At 35.4% G+C, this 21,452-nt stretch overlaps 1 protein-coding gene across 1 annotated transcript in view; it reads right to left on the bottom strand.

Annotated features, from left to right (window-relative positions):
- Positions 1-1,942: 1,942 nt before the first annotated feature.
- The window catches only part of ST13 (ST13 Hsp70 interacting protein), a 31,117-nt gene continuing 11,607 nt past the window's right edge, over positions 1,943-21,452 (bottom strand). Inside the window, exons 4-12 of the mRNA XM_037846464.1 lie at positions 21,173-21,243; positions 16,901-16,967; positions 12,233-12,317; positions 11,986-12,096; positions 8,856-8,958; positions 7,494-7,610; positions 5,483-5,531; positions 3,348-3,436; positions 1,943-2,792 (exon numbers count right to left, since the gene is read on the bottom strand). Coding sequence (XP_037702392.1) covers positions 2,664-2,792; positions 3,348-3,436; positions 5,483-5,531; positions 7,494-7,610; positions 8,856-8,958; positions 11,986-12,096; positions 12,233-12,317; positions 16,901-16,967; positions 21,173-21,243 — 821 coding nt within the window. The 3' untranslated portion in view covers positions 1,943-2,663. The remainder of the gene's footprint in view (positions 2,793-3,347; positions 3,437-5,482; positions 5,532-7,493; positions 7,611-8,855; positions 8,959-11,985; positions 12,097-12,232; positions 12,318-16,900; positions 16,968-21,172; positions 21,244-21,452) is intronic.

Raw genomic sequence — 21,452 nt, 5'->3', positions numbered from 1 at the left:
TTTTTTTTTTTTTTGCTGGGCAAGGACCACACAGCTGTGGACTATATTTCCCAGCTTTCCTTATAACTGATTAATGGGATGTGAGCAGAAGTAATAAAATGCCAATTCCACAGCTATGGACTATATTTTCCAGCTTTCCTTATAACTGATTAATGGGATGTGACCAGAAGTAATAAAATGCCAATTCCACATTATTAACCTCAGTATTTAAGTATATGCTTCCCTGGCCCCCTCTCCTGTTTCTTCAGGAGATGAAAACAAGGGAAAGTAGTTTTGAACTCAGAGATGGAAGGCTCATACTTCTGAATATGGCAGAACCATCTTACAACCCTGGATTGCTTCCTGAAAGAAAAGTAAAGCTATTTTACTTAGGCTAATGTATCTTTATGGATCTTTGTTAATAGCACTTTATAATCTGTAGTCTACTGTACCTAGTAGCTAGTATACCGAAACACTTAAGAAGCTCAGCACTGTTAAGACATTATAAACGAAACAGAACATGTGCAGTAAAAAGGGGTGTGTGTGACAATATCCAGTTTGAAACGATACTTTATTTTTAACATAGCTAGAAATTTCCAGTAACTATTCTTTAAGCAAACAAAAATAGTTCTTTTCTTTTATAGCTTCATTAGCACAAGAAAAGAACATTTCTGGTTTAGAAATATTAAGTTTCAGTGAAAATGATGTATTTTGTATTTGTGGAACTTAAAAGTCTAAAAGCACAGGACACATTTTCAGAAGATAATTTTTACTTTTACTCATTTATGCTAATATTTGCAATGTTAGGATGTAATAGGTAATGTATAATTAAGTAAACCAAATAAAGAATCCAGAAGAAAATGAGCTTCTTGAACTATTTACATACTGCATTGGGAATTCTGAGAAAAGGGAACACATATTAACAAAATGAACACCAGCCAGCTCAAAAGCAGGTTTAAATGCTGAGTATTTTTAAAGGGTTTAAAAAGCATGCTCAATTAGCATACAGCTTTTTTCTCATTTATGTAACAGACGCATTTCTGTCCTGTGTACAAAGGAGGGTTAGAACTAGAATCAACTTATCTAAGATTTCAGAAATATGCTATTTCAGAAATGTATTCCATGGAATTTACTTCACTGATTCTATTATGATTGTTCAAATAAGCAAAGTACAGAGAGTATCATCCCTTCACATTGCTTTTAAATACCAGCACTTTATAAGGGAAGATAGGAAGAAGCCTACAATTTCCACTACAGTACTTAGTCTTACTTGAAAATAAGAACTGTATGCACAACAGAAAACAATTTATCATTTCCCCCTCTTAGAGAGGAAGTAGGAGAAAGTTTAAGAGGAGGACATGTGGTCGTGGTATTTAAGGAACAGCCGAAGAGAACAAATCTTTCAGTGTCAACAATTCCACAAGGAAGAACAATCATCTATATCTCATCTATTTTATAATTCATGCTGAATCAAGTCAGGTTAATCTCTATGTGTACCAATTACTTCAAACCTCATACTGTCCAAAATACAAAGGTGAATACTACAAGATGAATTAAATTCCAATAGCAATAGGGATTTCCTAAGAACAAGACCAAACACCAAAGGGAATCCCTACTACCAAAATCTTCTGATGTGCCAGATTACATGAAAGTAGAAATTGAATGTATTAAATATGTTATCTCTTAGCCAAGTAAGAAACTATAGCTGTTATGGGTATTACCCTACATAATTGTCATATGTATTACATATTAAATTAAGGTCAGCATAAATATGCTTCGCACAATTACGCTGTGAATGATGCTAGCAGCGATTATCTCAGTGAAAAAGATTATCCACAGCCCAAGAAGAGTGAAGGGAAAAAATGTGAAAAACAAGCAGATACAGAGTTGGGCATCTTCTGACCAGGGAAGGTAATTTTAAACCCAAGAATATAAAAAGAAGAGTACTCCCGTATTTCCCCTATATGGAAATAATACAAAACATTTATTTTATATATTGGACAAGAACAGAGCTAAGTAATCCAACTCTCCTGCAGCATTACAAAAATCATCCCTTCACCACGAAAGTGTAAGATTTAAATGCAACCTGCACAGAGGCTCATATTACATAAAATGTAATAAGACTGCTGTCCCACCAAGTACTTCCAGTTCCTACCCAGGTCCTATTGCAATACTGGTGGTCCCAATAGTTTTATTATCTAAATAAATCATTTTTTAAAAATAAAGCATTTGAAAGTACAAATCAAACTGTCTCAGTAACCAAAGATCCAATTCCAACTTTATCTATTTAAATGAGTTATATTTGCCTCCTGCTCAAACTGAAGCAATAAATCTTCCTTAGTTCTTCCTTACCCAACCAACTCAAAGGAAAATAAAAACTGATCAGTAAAGAAAAATGCAGGAATTAGTATACCCTTTTAATTTGTTTGAAATATTTTTAAGATTTAAAAAGGGTTAAGTTTGTGATTCCTAATAGGAAAACATTATCTCAGTGAATATCCTAATTGCAAACCACTGTAAAATATGTCAGCTGCATTTGGGGTAAAGGGGTAGGGATTATCTTCAAAGCACCCCAGCTTTCTTGATGAGAAGGTCAGAGGTACACTGGTTTGTTATTATTGCAACATCCATTAAGTGATCTAGGTTGCTCTTCCTTCAGCAAAAGCTTTATTTGTCACAAGGCATTACGCTTGACCTCCAAATTTGGCTGACAATTTACTGATGAGATTCATAACCTTTGGGTTGCTCTGATATTTTGACATATTTGCTGGATTCTGGGCCACATCCTGGAAAGCCACCATAACTTCTGGATCCTGCAAGACAGGTTTTTGTTTTTATTAGTATTTTAAAAGCATCCTATTGGCTAAAGAAGTTTATTATTCAAAATCCTCTGTCTCTATTTAGACCTATAATTTTGTCATTGCCAAGTCAACTGGGATTTGGACTGGAGATCAACTAGTAGACAAATTCCTGAAGTACGCTTCAAAATACTTCAATAAGAGTATTTTTTACCATCATTTCAATTATTTAAATAATATTAATGTGCACTTTAAAGCCAAGCTCAATTAAGTTACCTGATGTATCTAGATAATCAAAAAAGCATATACAGTTCTTACACAAAGAAAAGGACACTGGACATGACAACTACCAACTACTACTGAGTATTTCCTATGAATCAATTAAAAAAATTTAAATCACTCGATCTGAAAAGAGAAAATGAATTTCACAACTGCATAACTGACTATTTGGTAATTCAGATCAACAACAACAACAAAAAAATGTGTAAACAGTAACCTCTGTCTCCGCACAGAATTATGAAAGAATTAGCTTAATGATATAAAGTCCAACTTTGTTTTTTCAATTCTTACCTGCATGGCTGCAAGAACCTCTGGATCACTAAGAATTTCATTGAGTCCAGGCATTCCTGCCATTCCAGGCATTCCTCCAGGAAAGCCACCTGCAAGAATAAATGAAATAACCTTACAGACACCAACCTGCACTCACATGTGATTTGCTGTACTATTTCTTTCAGATTAAAAATAATAACACACACACTTGCAAAAAACAAGGGTACCACTAAACACAAAGTAATTTCAACATTCTATCTGGATTTAACAAGGCACCATATGTAACTTCTAATTTTCTCCTAAAAATAAGGCAGTATTTCAGATTTTGCTATCTTCTAGATTTATTTCTTCCAAACGACTGAATTGCTGAAAAAGAAAACTAATCATATCTTAAAAACAAAGAGGAAACCAACTAACAGCTCTGAAGATTGTAAATTTAAAAATTCAGTGTCATGCTATCTTCTCGTTCTTTCGTTATTATTTAAATTTAAAGGCAATTCATAATAAAGTTTAGGTTTTCTAGGTTCTCTCTTTTATTTATTTATTTTTACTGTTTTCCAGGAGAGTAGTTATTCTTTCAAGAACTACCTGAAAGGCTTCCCACAAAAAAACTGTGGATTCTTGATCTCCAACCCAGACAGAATCAAAATCTCTGAAAGTGAAACTGGAAATTTGCCTTTTAAACAAGCACTTCTCATGATTCTACTGAAAATAATGCTCTAGGAAAAAGATTTTATTCGACTAGCACATTGTTAGAGTACAAACTAAAATTACTTTCCTCTCTCTGTTTCTTCACTAGCCATAAATTATGTCTACTGGAGATACTCTGAAATCAAAACAATGCTAATTTAGGGACTACCTGAAGGGAAAGACAGGTTAACATTAATGTGTCCTACTGATGAAGTAAAGCCATCATGAATAAATAAAAATAAGGGAGTAATTTATGATAATTCAAACATGGTCTTAATCAAAGATTAGGACAACAAAGAGAACCACCCCCCACACCCTCTAGCTCCTTTTTCTGCCCTTACTGACCCCGAGGCTTTGAAAACTTGGCTCCTACCTATAAAAAAATTTACCAGCCCAAAGCAACAAAGGTTAACCAACATGCTTGTCAAATCCAGAAAATGAAATCCATACAAGAAAAAATTATCTCTATTACTAGTAAACATTATAATGTACAGTATAATGTATACTAGTATACATTAGCACTCATTTTCTAAACACCTGACAAATAAGATTATTTATAAGATTTTTAATAAGTAAACTATGAGCTAAAATTTATTTATTTATTTATTTATTTAGCTTTGTCTTCAAACAGAAAGTTATCCCCAATATTTGTTCTTCCCCTTTTCTAAAGAATTAGAATCTTAATTGCTGGGCCTATGACTTTGCAGAACAGAATCTACATTTTCCACCTTCTGCCCATGTAACTAAGTTCTAGGTAGTGGCATGTAAGCATAAGTGGTATGTAGCTGCCTCTATATAACCTCATTAAAAGAAAAGGTAGCTGGAGACAGATGTTTTCCCACCAGAATTATGAACTTCCTTTCATGTCTTTGTGGTCTCTACATCAATTTTATACTATATCATTCAGGAAGCATTCAATAATTTTTCTGAGTGCCTTTTTTTCTTTTTACCTGTATCTTTGGCTTCTAGTATCATTCAAGAATAGTGCTTTACTTTGCTAGCAATTTGTGATTAATGATATTTGCAAAACAGGGAAGAATGTGTACTATTTCCATATAGGGCTCAAAACACTTTTTTTATACTTAATAATTCTATACAGAGCTTCTAAGTATCTTCATGAATATCAATGTTTAGAACAAAATCTCATTACAGCAATTTAGAAGTACTGAGATTACATCATAATAAGTAATTACAGATAATCTCTTAACATAAAGTATAATACTCATGCATCAATATATGTTAGCTATTAAAAAGACATACTCAAATTACAGGAAGAAAATTAACTGTGCTTCCACCAACATAAAATCAGAATGAACCTTTAAATGTTTCTAAAATGTTTTAACATTTTAAAAACTCCTCAGTGTTCCCAGGACTATGGAACTAAATAATATATATATTTGAGCCTCCAACTCAGAATATACCAATTACTTACAGTAATAACAGTTTTAATTTTTCTTTAAAAATACCTGGAAAAGAGCCATACTGAGCTCCTGATTGTCGTCTGGCTTCTTCTTCCTTTAAAATGAAAGCAAATAAATAATGTAATGGGGAGAACAGTTTGCTATCCACCCCTACCCTATCCATGAAAAATCATGAAAAAATTGTACACTAAGCTAGTTAGAAGGCTTATAAGAACGACAGCTTCCAATACTGGACACCCCCTGCTCCACCCCAGAAAAATAAAACGAAACTTCCAAATGGATTTCCAATAAATTCCTAGGAGAAATCCTAACAGAAGCAGTAGCAGCAATACTGTAGAGGTATTATGCATGCTTTCTCCTTTTTTCTAAATTTTCTATATATGATTTTGTAACTAAAAATAAAAAACAACTGGAATCAATTCTAAATATCCAAGCATCCACTACTCAACAGTAGGAATCACAAAACTTAAGTCAGGACAAGCAACCTCAAAAAAATATAGAAAAATACTGTTAAGTTTTAATTATTTGACTGGCAAAAATCCCTGATTTTAGAAGGACAAATAAGAATGCCTTGAAAGGAGTAAATTGGATACACATAAGCACTACTGAAGAATTAATTAATGAAGGGGGAACATATGCCCAATAAGAACAGATAAGCTTATCGTGGATAAATTTAACGTTCTGGGAATTCTCAGGAATGACTATGGTTTGTTAATTTCTGATGGGTATGGTAGGAACAAGTACACAGAAATGTTGCTGTATTAGGTTATTTTCTTGGGGTAGAATAGGAACATGCTGGAAGTCAAGTAGTTATTTTAGGTTAGTTGTCTTTTTCTTACTCCCTTGTTATGTTATGGTTTGTTTGAAAGATTTTTTTATTGTATGTTTTTTTAAAAAAATTTTTTGATACAGTTAATTTAAAAAAAATTAAAAAAAAAAAAAACACAATGAAAAAAATATGCAGAGCCCCCTTGAATTGCTGGTGGAGAATGCAGGGATGTTGGGCTTCCCCACCTCGATGGTTGCCAATGTGCTCACAGACATAGGGGACTGGTGGTTTGATGGACTGAGCCCTCTACCACAGGACTCACACTTGGGAAGACTGTTGCTGCAAAGGAGAGGTTAGGCCTGCCTATGATTGTGCCTAAGAACCTTCTCCCGAATGCCTCTTTGTTGCTCAGATGTGGCCCTCTCTCCCTCGCTAAGCCAACTTGGCGGGTGAAATCACTGCCCTGCCCCCCCCCCCCCACACATGGGATCTGACACCCAAGGGAGTGAATCTCCTTAGCAACGTGGAATATGACTCCTGGGGAGGAATCTAGATGGCAACGTGGGATAGAGAACATCTTCTTCACGGAAAGGGGGATGTGAAAGGAAACGAAATAAGCTTCAGTGGCAGAGATTCCAAAAGGAGCCAAGAAGTCACTCTGGTGGGCACTCTTATGCACATTACAGACAACCCTTTTTAGATTCTAATGAATTAGAATGCTAGCAGTAAATACCTGAAACTATCAAACTACAACCCAGAACCCATGAAATCTTGAAGATAACTGTATAAAAATGTAGCTTATGAGGGGTGACAATGTGATTGTGAAAGCTATATGGGCCATACTCCCCTTTGTCCAGTGTATGGATGGATGAGTAGAAAAATGGAGGCAAAAAAAAAAAAGGCACCCAGTGTTCTTTTTTACTTCAATCGTTCTTTTTCACTTTAATTTTTCTTATTATTTTTGTGTGTGTGGTAATGAAAATGTTCAAAAATTAATTTTGGTGATGAACACACAACTATATAATGGTACTGTGAACAACTGAATGGCTTTGTATGACTGTATGGTATGTGAATATATCTCAATAAAAATGAATTAAAAAAAAAGAATTAGTTAACCTCACAAATTAGAGATAATGAAGAAAAGGGAGACCCCCACACCCCCACCTCTTAATAGTAGTACGATTATCCTATAGAACAGCAATCACCATTAAATGTCAGGAATTAGAATGGTATACTAAAAACTCTGAATTATATTTTCCCTTCATGGCATAGTTGTAGAAACGTTACCCTCTGGGCTCTCTCATGTTCTTCCCGAGCCTTCTTAACTCTTTCTATTCTTTCTTTGATCTCTCGCTCCTCACGTTTTCGCTCATACTTTCTCCGATGTTCTGCAATTTTCTGGGCCTAGGGGAAAAAAGTGAGAAAAATAAGTCTTCTCCAAAAGTTGACTAAGGCCAACACAAATAACAGTTTTGTTAAGTTACTTTTCTTTGTGGAAAGAATAATGATGGATTTACCTTATAGAGAGAGACATGACATTAGGCTTTAACAAGACCAATCTCAATTCCTCAAACAATTAACTAGCTCAAGGATGAAAGAAGTTTCAAACTGCAAGACCATTCTTCAAGCCTAACAGTTTCTACCAGCTGCCTAGTAATTAAGACTTCAGAAATCCTGACTCTTGGAAGTTCTGAGTTCAGGAGGAAAGAGTACCATTAGTGTTGTCTGCTCTGGCAGAGATTGAGAACACTTATTCTCAAACAGTCTAACTATACTTAAATTTCCTCATTCATAAGATGGGGTGGGAGATATGCAGTCTCATAATCTGCTATAGGGATTAAGATAGAAAATACATATATATGTACTAGACACTAGTACATCATCAGTGCCAAATACCTGGAATCTATTATTTATTCAGAAAATAAATAAAGGTAAAAGATTAGGCATTCAATCATTGCTTTAGTTGGTTCATGATTATTTAAGACCCTCATGTTCTAGAACAAAGGTCTCACACAACCTTGCTGAGTTAGCCCTGTTACAAGAAGCAAAAAAGAAAATCAAATAAAGTCTCAAGTGGTAGGTAAGTTAAATTTAATAATTTCCAGTATTTAAAAACCTTTGGTAATAAATTCTGGGTAGTTGGCTCACAAAGCTAAAGATATACCATGTAAATGCTCTAAAATTATTTTAATTAACTATTTTAGAGGGAAGTCATCTTAGAATATGCTTTTGGATTCAGTATTATCATTTTAAAAAGGTTGAAACTTCTGCAAGACCCTCTTGCTTTATAAGTGGCTGTATACACTTAGAGTAAATTAACAGAATAGACTGATTCTTGGATCATATTTTATAGACTTTCCATCTCTTTCCTTGCTTACTGTAAACCTGATACCCCCTTTTACATTTAGAATTTTCTGGTTATAATTCCACTGCAGGCTTGCGACCAAAATAATACAGCTTGCTATAATAAAGCATGAGAAATGAATGCCTAATGGGACTTCCTGATTTGAGCACAATGCTTCAGTTACTACATACTATGTATATGTTTACTTCTTTGTATGTTTTTCAGGTAAGTTACTGCTTCCAGGGCCTAAGCACTAGAGATGTGAATTATTATATAGTTACTTTCCCTTCTCTATTTTAGCATACCCTCGGTTGAACTTCTTTCAGCATTGCACTAGCATCTTCATCATAATCCAGTTTACAAGCAAGGGCAAGATCATGGGCTGCCTCTTCCCAGTGGCCCAGAAGTCTGAAAAAGATTTAAACTCATTTTAAGAGCTTTTTATACATAATTCACTTACGTGGCATGGTGTCTTTCTTCCTTATAAAAAAAGGAAAAAAAGAAAAGATTGTCACAGAATAGGTTAAAGTTAAATTTTGAACCATAAATTTTCATGAATCAATTCCATGTTCCACTGTTGGTTAATTCTATTAACTGCTGATCCACTAAAAAAGAAAAAAAAAATTTAAAAGATTATGAAATTTACAGAAAAAAAGCATGTAGAGCCCTAACTTCGAAAGCAGGATTAGCATGTGTATTTAGCATGCTACCTTCTGTATAAAATAGGTGTGCTGGTTGGGATGTATTATGTCCCCCAAAACGCCATTATCTTTGATGCAATCTTGTGTGGGCAGGAAACTTATCGGTGTTGATTGGGTTGAAGACTGATCGAATGTTTCCGTGGAGATGTGATCACTCAACTGTGGGCGAGATGTTTCACTGGATATTTCCACAGAGGTGTGGCCCCGCCCATTCAGCGTGGGCCTTGATTAGTTTACTGGAGCACCATATAAGCTCAGACAGAAGGAGTGAGCTTGCTACAGCCAAGAAGGACACGCTGAAGAATACACAGAAGCTGAGAAGAGAGGAACTGCATGACAGACAGTTTGAAGATGGCTGGTGAAAGCAGACTTTGGCTCCAGAGAAGCTAAGAAAGGACAAACGCCCCAAGAGCAACTGAGAGTGAAATTCTGAAGAGGAGCTTCAGCCTAGAGAGGAACGTGCTGGGAGAAAGCCATTTTGAAACCAGAACTCCGGAGCAGATGCCAGCCACGTGTCTTCCCAGCTAACAAGAGGTTTTCCAGACACCACTGGCCATCCTCCAGTGAAGGTACCCAATTGCTGATGCGTTACCTTGGACACATTATGGCCTTAAGACTGTAACTGTGTAACCAAATAAACCCCCTTTCATAATCCATTTTCATGAATCAATTAAATGTTCCACTGTTGGTTGAATGGATTGTTTCAATCCATTTCTGGTGTTTTGCATTCTGGCAGCATTAGCAAACTAAAACAATAGGAGAAACAATATATACATGCGTGCACCTTTTATTGAAAAAAGAAACAGAAAGGATAAATCAGAAACTAATGGTTGCTAGGGGTAGGTAATAATGGGATAAAGCAGGTACCAATGGAAGTTAAGACTTCCCTGGGTATACCTTTTTTCTCAGTTTTGACTCCTTAAACATGTGAATGTTTACACTCAGAAAATAAAATTAATCAGAATGAATGGGAAAAAAGCAAACAACCACCTGAATACAAACAGAAATATAAGAGGCTAAACATACATCATGTTGGTAACATAAACCACATAGAAAAAACTAATTCAAATAGCTAGTAAAACAGTACTATGACTGTCCAGTGGATACAGAGATAAGAAGAACTACAAAACACTTTAAACTTCTCTTAGTAAGTATACTGTTTTAAAAGTATTGTAATTCTGAAACTGTTTTATCCATATTGTAGAAAAGGATTAAGTATACATGCTATTAGGGACAAATATTTTCACTGTAGGAGAAAACCGTCAAAAATTAAAAAAAGGCAAGAGAAAACATTTTAACATTAAATTTTAATTGGAAATATCAGTATAAATTCATTTCATGAGGTTTTTAAAAAATCATGACTTTAAAGTGTTTTTTCTAGCTCTGCCAACTGAAATGACAGAAGCAATGTAACACCCAAAAGCAACGAACTAATGTAGTGCCCAAAACTTGTTTCTAAATACCATCCCTACTAAAATGAGTCACAATGTCTTGGAGAAAAGGTTTACTGCAAGTCTGAAATGATCCAAGTACAAGATGGGCCAGTGCTATTTTGTACCAGAAATCAAAGAAATGCTCAAAGACCAATGGAGTCTCAAAAGGATTAAGAGCAAGGCATGGACTTTTCCTATTCCGACATATCATTAATGATCTTTATTCTGACTTTTTGCATCTCTATCTTGGACTATTGTCTTCCTAATTGCTAGAACTATCTTACAGGGTCACCTAATAAACACAGTTGTCCCAAAAATATCCATTTTCATTTCCCACGCACATTTGAAGTACAACACTTTTTCAATCCATGAAAGATGCTATTATTGGATATTTCATTCTGAAGCTGCAAGCAGTCATGTGCACAACATTAAGTTTTGCCCCCTGAAATAATTACTAATCTTGGTTAAATCTGTCTCTTTATTTTCTTCTTTCAATAATTTTTCAGGTGATCTAACAGTGACTAAAGTAGTTTCAAGCTAGCATATTCCTTCTATAACATATTGGTTGTTCTTCTTAAGTTAAAACAGAAAGTCTAAAAATAAGAGAAATTTTATAAGGACACAGATATAAGGGTGTGCTGGTTTGGATATATTATGGCCCCCAAAACACCATTATCTTTGATGCAATCTTGTGGAGGCAGACATATTAGTGTTGATTAGATTAGAATCCTTTGATTGAGTGTTTCTATGGAGATGTGACTCAGTCAACTCTGAGTGAAATGTTTGATTGGATAATTTCCATGGAGGTGTTACCCCACCCATTCGGGGGAGAGGGGCGTTAATTGGATCACTGGAGTTGTACAAAGGAACTCACAAACAGAAGAACCTTAGAGCTGCAACTTAGAGTCATTCTGAAGACGACCATTCAAGGTAGACTTTTGCTCTGGAGAAGCTGAGAGAGGACAAAAAACCCCCTTTATAAAAGCCAACCCATTTCTGGTGTTTTGCAAAAGGGCAGCATTAGCAAACCAGAACAAAAGGGCACTCTCTCTCTCTTGTTTAGAGATAATTTTGAGAAAAATCCTTACTTACAGAATAACAGTGATTTTCTTTGAATGGAAGTAGTGAAAAGGATTTTTATTTTCTTATTTTGTTCCTTATTATATTCTTTCAATTCTTTATACTGAGCCCAATTTCTCTGAAACTAAATCTTTAGGAGAAGAGCGTTTTACCGAAGAATATTAAAACATTAGATTTAAATTTGAAAAAGGATTCTGAAAATAACTACATTCCATTATTACCTGTGTGCTTTCCCTCGCCACTTGTAAGGCTGAGCGGAATCAGGATTTATTTCAATAGCTCTGTCACAGTCTCGGATGGCAGCATTTGGCTTCTGTAATTTGATGAAGACACTAAAAAATAAGTGTGACATTAAAAAATATAAATTTCATACAATAAACCTTTGAGATTTCTGCAGAAGCAATTCTATTTAAGCGAATGAGCTAAAATTATTGACTAAGGGATGCTTTTTTTGTTTAGAGTTCTCACCTGGCCCTCTTGGCATACAGAATAGCCAAGCGAGGATTCAGCTTAATGGCATCTGTGAACAAGTTGATGGCTTTCTGTAGTTCACCTAAAGTAAAATGAAAGTTTTGAGAAATACTCAGAGGATTAAAAAAAAAAAAAAAAAAAAAAAAGTGTTGCTCTCTTACCTGATATTATCTTAACATTTAGATTAGTATTCTACGTTCTTTTCTTACCACGGTACTAAAAGACTTATGTCTAAAGTAATATACAAAACCAGCTTTTCAAAGCAAACACCTATGTCGTGTATCACTCAAGACAGAGAAAATCTTTTGGCACACAATCCTCTAAAACAAACAGTACATTACTACATTCTTAGAAGGACGCATTAAGTTTGAAAACTAGAGCTCCCGTAAGGACCCCAAACCACATTTTAAATTCATTCAATTATATCCCATTCCCATAGTTTCTTTGTAAATTAAAATAGTCTCTTAAATTAAGTTTTTTAAACAAATAAGACATACTAGAGAAACACAATGGTTCTTTGCATACAGTCTAAAACAATTCTTGGCCAAAGGAAATTTGAGGAGTCAAGAAAAACAGAAAAATGTTAATTAAGTCATATAGTTATTATTACAGATATCTATTACAAGTTATTACACTTGGATGTCTAAGCATCAACTCGGACCTACCATGTTCAAAACTCCATCCCTATCTTGCCAACTAAGTGGCTCCTCCATTCATCTGGTCCAGGGGCCAGCAAACTTTTTCTGCAATGGGCCATTTAATCATTTAAGCTTGACAGACCAGTTTGTTGTAATTAATCAAACTCGGCTGTTGTAATGTGAAAGCAGTCACAGACAATACATAAGTGAACAGGTGTGGCTGAATTCCATCAAACTTTACAAAAAACAGGTGGCTGTATTTTGACAATTCCTGATCTAGTTCAAGCCAAAAATATTGGAATCATTTTTGACTCCCCATCTAAAATCTAAATTCTTTTAGCTCTACCTTCAACATATATCCAAAATCTAAATCTCACTTATAACCTGCGTTTCAAAACCATGCAGCAAGGAGTCACGGGACAGTTTAAATTTTCAAGGGAAACACAGTGATACCTGACCACAAAAACTGCTGGTTCGAGTTAGCTTACAGTTGCAACAATGGATCACCACATTCCTTTTGACGAAGTCTTTGCAAAACTGTGCTTCTGATGACTGCTATGATAAAGAGCAAGTGATGCACAAAAACTGATGTGCAATAGGAAATGAGGGGGCCGTGTCCAATCTGACTCCAAGAACTGAGGAGCTTTTCAATGCCAATAAATACCCACAGCCTATCAGAAGGTAAAGATGATTATTTAAGAATGAAATTTACTTTATACATGAAAGCATAAGCTATTTCTTTTGGCATCAGGAGTACTGTGAAAAAATGGAGACACACAAGGCACTATAAACCCAAGTTTGGGAGCCTCTGCCCAAATTGAAACCGCTTGAACTACAGCATAAGACTTAACTTCTTGCTTCCACTTTGGAATGCCATGAAAATGCATCTCTTACAACCACTGTGGGGAGTATAACTGATTAAAGACCCCAGCTGTTGCCATTCAAGGCCACACTTCGTAAGGGCTGCTCCCAGCTAATGATCGAGTACAGAAGGATACTAAAAAGCTGGTCACTTCTTGTGAGATGAGTGACTCCGCTAAGGGGGAACTCTGGCTTACTGAAAATTTCTTAGAAACACACCACAGTCTAAGACTTTTCCTACCCAATTTTCTTTCTCTCTCTTCTACAAGGGGTCAGATTTATCATGTTTTGGCTACTTCTCCTTTATTTGCCCCATAACCTGATCTACATAGAGTGAAAAGAATAAACCCTTTCCAAAGTAAATCGCATCTTACTGTGAAACTCTCCTAATAAAAAATCCCTCAATGGCTTTCTCTCATCCTTAATGTTAAAATCTGAAGTCCTTAGCATGGTCTACAAAGTCCTTTAGTTCTCTCCCTAACCACCAAAACCCTTCCCACCCATCTTCCACTCCCAAGATACCTCTCTGACCTCAATTCTACCACTCCACTCTATATCTCTTTCACATACCTCACTCCAGCCACACTGGCCTCTTTACTATTCTTTGAATACTGAACTGTCCAACAGGCACATGCTCCCAGAATTCAGTCTTTGTACTTTTCCCTCTGTCTTAAGTGTTCTTCTTTACACAGTCTGCTCCTTCACTTCCTCAGATTTCTTCCCGACCCACCATATATAAAATATTGCCTCCATCACTATCTTTTTACTCAGCTCTACTTTTCTTCGTGGTTCCCAGCAGACATCATATTATAAATTCGTTTACTTTTGTTCCCCACTAAAATGAGCTCCATGAGGTTAAGGACTTTGTTTCCCACTATACATCCAGAATCCAGAACACAGCCTGGAACATAGTAAACCTTCAATATGTATGAGGACCTAAGGCCTGGACCCCGTTCTCCTCCACAGTGCCTATTTGGGACAAATGTTAGCAGTTATCAGACCTCCCCAGGTGAGGAAAAAACGTATTGTAAACAAAGGGTTGAAACTCCCCTCCCCAGATCACTGTTGATAAATCTCCACACCCTTGTGTCCACAACCTCCTCATCCTAACCTTTATAAACCACCCCCTGGCACCCCCCACTTTTACAGAGCACTAACTTCTGTCTTCCTTGGCTGGGTGCTGCCGTGGAACCATACCTCCTGTCAGTCAGTCCTATTAAACACATGTCTAACTCCAAGCCTGGTCTTGGGACTAACCTGGTTTGGAACAATTATATTTGTTGAATAAATCTATCAAGTTGCAAAAGTATAATAACAATGTACTAATAATGTGAAAGCTGGAAACATCTTAGTATGTGCTAATATTTCAGGCATAGGGCACATATTTACAGACTTATTCCTCAAGACCCTATCAGGTAAGTATTGTTCTATTTTACAGAGGAGGAAACAGAGACTAAAAAAGTAACTTCCCCAAGTTTTCCGAGTGAGTAAAACCCAGATATTTTGGCTCCAGAGTCCAGTCTTTAACTACGTTCCTGCCTCTCCAGGGAAATGTGCCTTCACCAACCTTAGGTGGGGCTTGAACCCACAACCACTAGCTTAGAATGTTAGTGTTTTATTCATTAAGTTAGACTATAATTTGCACCTATTCAAAAATTAGAACTAGGACAAGTTTACATACACAGAGCTTGGAATATAACACGGAGAAACAGGAATATGACTTATTACGTGACAGCTGCATTCTTTTTGTTAAATATTGCTAAGACAATAAGAAAATGAATTTTAAAAAATACAGGACAACATGCCAACATGAGTGACACAATAAATGAGGTTTTGGTATAGTATAGAAGGTCATAAGTAAGTCACACCACTTCTGAGCCCTCAGGTTGTCAATCTGTTAAAATAATGAAATGTGAATGAAATAATGCATGTGAAAACATTTTAAAACTGCCAGGCATGTAGATGGCACTAAATTAATGTTGGATGAATAGAAATCTTAGGAACTGGGAAAATTAAGAAAAGATTAGTGTGGAAAAGGAATGGTCTTGGAAAGAGCAGTGGTTGGGATCAACTGATGGGTCTGTATTAAAAGGTGACCTAAGTGAAGAACTTTAAAAAGAAGCAGTGGAGCACAAGTAAAGGAACATTCTAGGACTGTGAAATCTGGCTGGAATGGAAGGTTAATGTTCAAAAAGGAGTAAAAATGGCTGGAAGATTAAAATATAAGGTCAAAGTCTAGCAGTTCTGCAATGCTATAATGAAGATGATCTCCATAACATATGCAAAAAGTTAGTCTCAGGTTACAAGAAAGGAAGTAACATAATAAAAAGCAGTTCTGAGTAAGAATAACCGAGGGTCAGAGAATAGACAGCAATAAAGAGACAGTTCAGACAGGCAACTATTAAAAGGCAATTGTACTAGTATAAATGTGATAAGGATCTAAACGAAGAAAGTGATGGGATTATAACAAAAGAAAAAACTGATTATATTTGCCAACTTGGACAGCAATGCTGAACTCATAAAGTAAAACAAAAATTTTGTCATTTTCGAAGTCTATGAATAAGGTCCAAATGCATAGATTATATGGCAGCATCTACTCAACTAATGACATTGTGACACACTAACGCACAGTTATGAAGGGATATGCAGGAAATGTTACTGATATTAGTCACAGTACCCAAGTTTATAAATTGTTTTTTTAACTTGATCAAGCATTATACTTAGTAATATCTGCACTCTCCCACTCTGACAGGATATTCTGAAGCCGATCTAGAATGCACGGACTAGGACAAGAATCTTATGCCTATGAACATCATCTGTCAAGGGGGTTTTTGTGCAAAAAGTTGCAGGCTGCTGTTCCAACACTATTTTCTTTGAAAGCCTTTTAACTTTTTAAAGTCTTCTCTCAGTGGAGAAACACCGTGATCCAGTCAGGAAAGCAGAGGCTTTAAGTCAGATTAGGATCTGTCCATGCTCTGAGGCAAGGTAGTTGGTTGATACCTAAGTATAATCCACTTTAACAGTGGGGAAGGAGTGGGTGAAAAACACTCCAGTATGACATAAAAAACTTGAATTCACTTCCACTCTCCTGCTATTTAATAGTTACTGCAGTAGAGAAGAGAATATTTAGGATATGAAGAAAAGAGGAAAAAAAAAAATCACTCACCATCACTTAGGGCATCAATGGCAGCCACTTTCTTATCATTTGCCTGATCCATCATCTCCTCAGTTATCTAAGGGGAAATTGAAGGTTAACTTAGAAGTAGTAAAGAAAGCAAAGAGAGAAAGAAGCAATCTGTACTTTTTGTGGGATAGGTAGTCACAACTCTTATTTTCATTCATTCTTCTCTAGTCTCCAGGGAACAAGAGGATAATCATAACTGATTATTAAGAAAATACACACAATGAACTTTAATCTTTTATACCAAACAACAGTAAATTTCACCCCACACTCTGCTTTAGACATGAGCTTTTGTTTTTCCTCCATCCCAACCAAAGTAGGATGTTCTGCCCTAGTCTTACCACCCCCTTCCTAGATATCCATAAATACTAAAATCGAATCTCTTCACAAAGAGTGAAAAGCTAGTTTTCAGAAGAGGAAGGTGTCATTCCTGTGTTCCAGTAACATCTACTAAGCCCCTATAAGAGATGAACAAGAACTGTATAGGATGCTGACAGTACAAAGATTAGTAAGAACAAAAACTTACAGCAAACTTCCTACCTAAAATGCAAAGTTTAGAAGCATTTTAACATTAGGGAAGAACAAACACTCTATCACCACTACTGCTCAAAATATTATTGGAAGTGCTGGCCGATTTATTAAGAAAATGATTTGACAGAGTTAAGAACTGGAAGGAGAGTGGCAAACTCTATTTCTACCTAGAAGATCCAATGGAACCAACAAGTTTTTAAACTTAAAAGACAATTAAGTTGTCAGATTCAAGAGGAACATAAAAACAAAAACCAGAGTACTTCCTCATCAGGAAAAATTAATTATAAAATATAACAGAATAAGATACCACTCACAATAGAAACTAAACCTGTAGTTTATAGGGAGTAAAATGCTATTAATGGACACAAAGGCAACTTGAAGAAATCTTGAGATACACACCACGTTCATGGAAAGGATATTATTTTGAATATTTTAATCCACTCCGAAGTTACTCAATAAATTCAAAGCAATTCCAACAAATATTAGTTTTGGACAAACTTAAAATTAAAAAAAAAAACAAAGGAAGACACACTTTACCAGCTAATTAAGACACCCTACAAAGCAAGGGTAATTTTTTTAAAAAAGGTAAGACTTCTGTTTATGGCAACATGATACCCTCAATGATTCTAAAAACAACTATTAAAAACCCATTTCTGATCTACCAAAGATGTAGAAATCCTCAAAGACAAAGATTAAATGAAGGCTAAAATCCAATGAGACAGCCAAGAAAGCAATCCATCTGCTTTCACCCTTGTGCCAGATGCCAAGCCCTAGTGACCCTGCAATTCTGAGATGGTATATGGTCTAATCAGAAACCCAATCCCCAAATAAATACGGTACCCCAAACACCTACAGCTGTAAGCATAATGGTATTAAAACAAAAATAAACCTGTCTAAAACAAGGGACAGCCAACTTTGGAGGATTAAAAAATCTGAAAGTTACAACCACAAGCCAGCCATTACTGTGGGATTCACATTACCTCTGTAGTTTAAAAATTACAACAAAAAATAAAGCTGAGAATTAAAAGTGGTCCTGAGTTGGGAGTGCTAACTTAAGAGATTTGATAGTAACATACCCATCATCCCTCCTTTGGTGAAACACATCTTCCACCCAGACCGCAAAAATTTTCCATTGGTAAAGTTGCAAAGAATTCATTGTCAAAATCTCTTTCACACACACAAACTGGGTAACATACCCACCAGTAAACAAAGTATCCCAATGAGCAAGAGCCAGGAAAAATAACAGAAGAGTAAGACCAGCAAGAGTCCAACAAAGAATTTAATGTGTTTAAAGGAATAAAATCAAGATCTCAAAAGCAGTACAGAGCAAGATCTTTATAGATAACTAAGCAGACTTCAAAAAGAACCAAAGTAAACGTTTTAAAATGAAAAATATAAAAACTCAAAATTCAAACATCAATGGAACAAACAGCAAATTAAATATAGAAAGTACTCGTAATTCAGCACAGATAGATAGAAATGGAACTAAACTGTGAAAAAGCCTAACCTATATCTAACCAGAGCTGCAGAATGATAGGAGAGGGAATGGGGAAAAGGCAGTATTTAAAAGAGAAAATAGTTGAGGGTGTTCCGGAGATAAAGAAAGTCAACTTGAATTTCTTTAATGAAGTCCAATGAATCCCAAGTAGAAGAAATAAAATTATCACAAACCTGACACACTGAAGTGAAACATGAATAAACAGAACATATCAATAAACAGCAGCACTGACAAACAGAACGTATAATTTTTTAAAACTCCTTTTACAAATTGCGACAAAAAGTATTTATATTTTGTTCTTAACTAAGATGTACAAGACCTTTCCAGAGAAAATGTTAATAAGTTATTGAAAGACATTTAGAAAAAGAGCTAAAAATTAGTTACCACATCCATGGCTGTTAATCTCAATAGCAAGCAGATATATCTTTTCCCTAAAATGATTTAAATTCAGTGAAATTCTAATGGGGGGGGCTTGTTTTTTCTGGAGGGGGAAGTTCGACAATCTAATCGTAAAATTTATATGAAGAACAAAGGGCCAAGAACAGCCAGGATACTACTGAAGTATTGAGGGGCCCTACCCTACCATACAGCAACATTAGTATCAAGCTCTATGAGACAATGTGACTTTAATGCTGGGGGAAAAAATTAGATATAATAAAAGTGTGCCAAAACTGGCCCACACATAAATGGAAACAGTATGGTATTTTGGCATTGCAAATTGGTAGGGAGAGGAATTCTTCAATATATTTGCGCTGGCGGCGAACCTAAAAAGATTTTCAGAAGGAAAAAACAATCGAACAATCTATTAGAACAGTTGTAAACTTGAGGTAATAAAACATAAAATAGGAAAGAGTCAATTTGCTTTAAAAGAACTTGTTTATTGACACAATGTAAAGAAAGTGAAAAGACAAGCCACAAACTAGTAGAAAATTTGTGAAGCACATAAAAAAAAACAAATTATTAGTATCCAGAATACAAAAGAGCAATAAATCAGTAAAAGACAAACCAGCAGAAAAATGGGCAAAAGATGTAACAGGATTTCACAAATATCTGTGAGTGACCACTAACATTAAAGTATGCTCAACTTTATTAGATTTTAGGGAAATGCAAATTAAAAACCACAAGGCCATACATTTTCACACAATTAACTCAGCAAAATGATACCTGACATGATGAATGTACAACTATGTAATGGTACTGTGAACAATCGAATGTACGATTTGTTTTGTATGACTGCATGGTATGTGAATATATCTCAATAAAATGAAGATTAAAAAAAAAATGATATCTGACAGTATCAAGTGTTGAAGAAATGAACCAACCACTTTCAAACTACTGTTGCTGTATTATAGTGATTCTCAACCTTTTTTCCCATTATCAATTCCCTAAGGAACCTTTCTAGACATGCTTTCCCCCTATTTCCTGCCACCTTCTACCCCCTACCCAAATACAGTGTGTAATGATCATTTGGAGGACCCACTAGCCATTGCTGTACCTGCATTTTTCAACCTCACTCCCAAGAACCAATTTCTGCCTCTTGTAACCAAAACTGACCCCACTATGACACAACCCATTTGGAAAACAATTTGGCATTAGATATCCTATTAACAGGCAATTCCATATACTTTAGGTGAACTCTATAGTCTAAAGAGCAATGAAATTAGATGCAAATTGAAATAGCATGTAAAACAAAATAAGGATTTCAGACATTGTAAGAGTATGGCTAAAAATAACATGGGAATTTTCACAAACAAAAATAAAATATATAGTACCAAAGTGTTTTCCCTAAATGTCTTGAGTCAGAGAAGGATTTAATTCAGAGATATCTTGTTTTACCGCACTTTGCAGATGCTGCATTTTTTACAAATTGGAATGTCTGCAGCAACCTTATGTCGAACAAGTATATCAGCACCGTTTTTCTAAAGCATGTACTCACTCCATGTTTGTGTGAACACATTTTAATTACAGTCTGTACAATGTTTTTCTTACACACAATGCTACTGTACACTTAACAGACTTCAGTGTAGTGTAAACATAACTTTTATAAGCACTGGGAAATCAAAAAAAATTGTGTGACTCATTTTATTGTGGTGGTCTGGAACAAAGCCTGCAATACCTGAGGTATGCCTGTATGTGCTTTTCCTAGGAGAGTCATGTCCTAAAATCATTGCAACAGGAGAGGCCTTCACATTCCTTACAAAAAGCAGAAAACAGGTCACTGAATTTACCTCTACAGCTTCATCTCCCATTTCTTGAGGAGCATCAGTGTCTGGTTCAATAACTCCTTCATTGTCAATTTCTGCCAAAGCCAAGAAAATGACAATAAGATCTGCAATGTCCAACACAGTAGCCACTAACCACATAAGGTTATTTAAAAACTCAAAATGTGGCTAGTGCTATCAATTAACTGAATTTTTAATTTTATTTAATTTCAATTAATTTACATTCAAATTCTGGCACATTATAAAATATTTCTCCATTAAACACAACTTTATTGTTTGGTAAGAC

This window comes from Choloepus didactylus, chromosome 8 (genome assembly GCF_015220235.1).
Source record: "Choloepus didactylus isolate mChoDid1 chromosome 8, mChoDid1.pri, whole genome shotgun sequence".
In the NCBI taxonomy this organism is placed as follows: domain Eukaryota; kingdom Metazoa; phylum Chordata; class Mammalia; order Pilosa; family Megalonychidae; genus Choloepus; species Choloepus didactylus.
The sequence above is the reverse complement of the archived record's forward strand: the minus strand, read 5'-3'. Positions and strand labels throughout refer to the sequence as shown.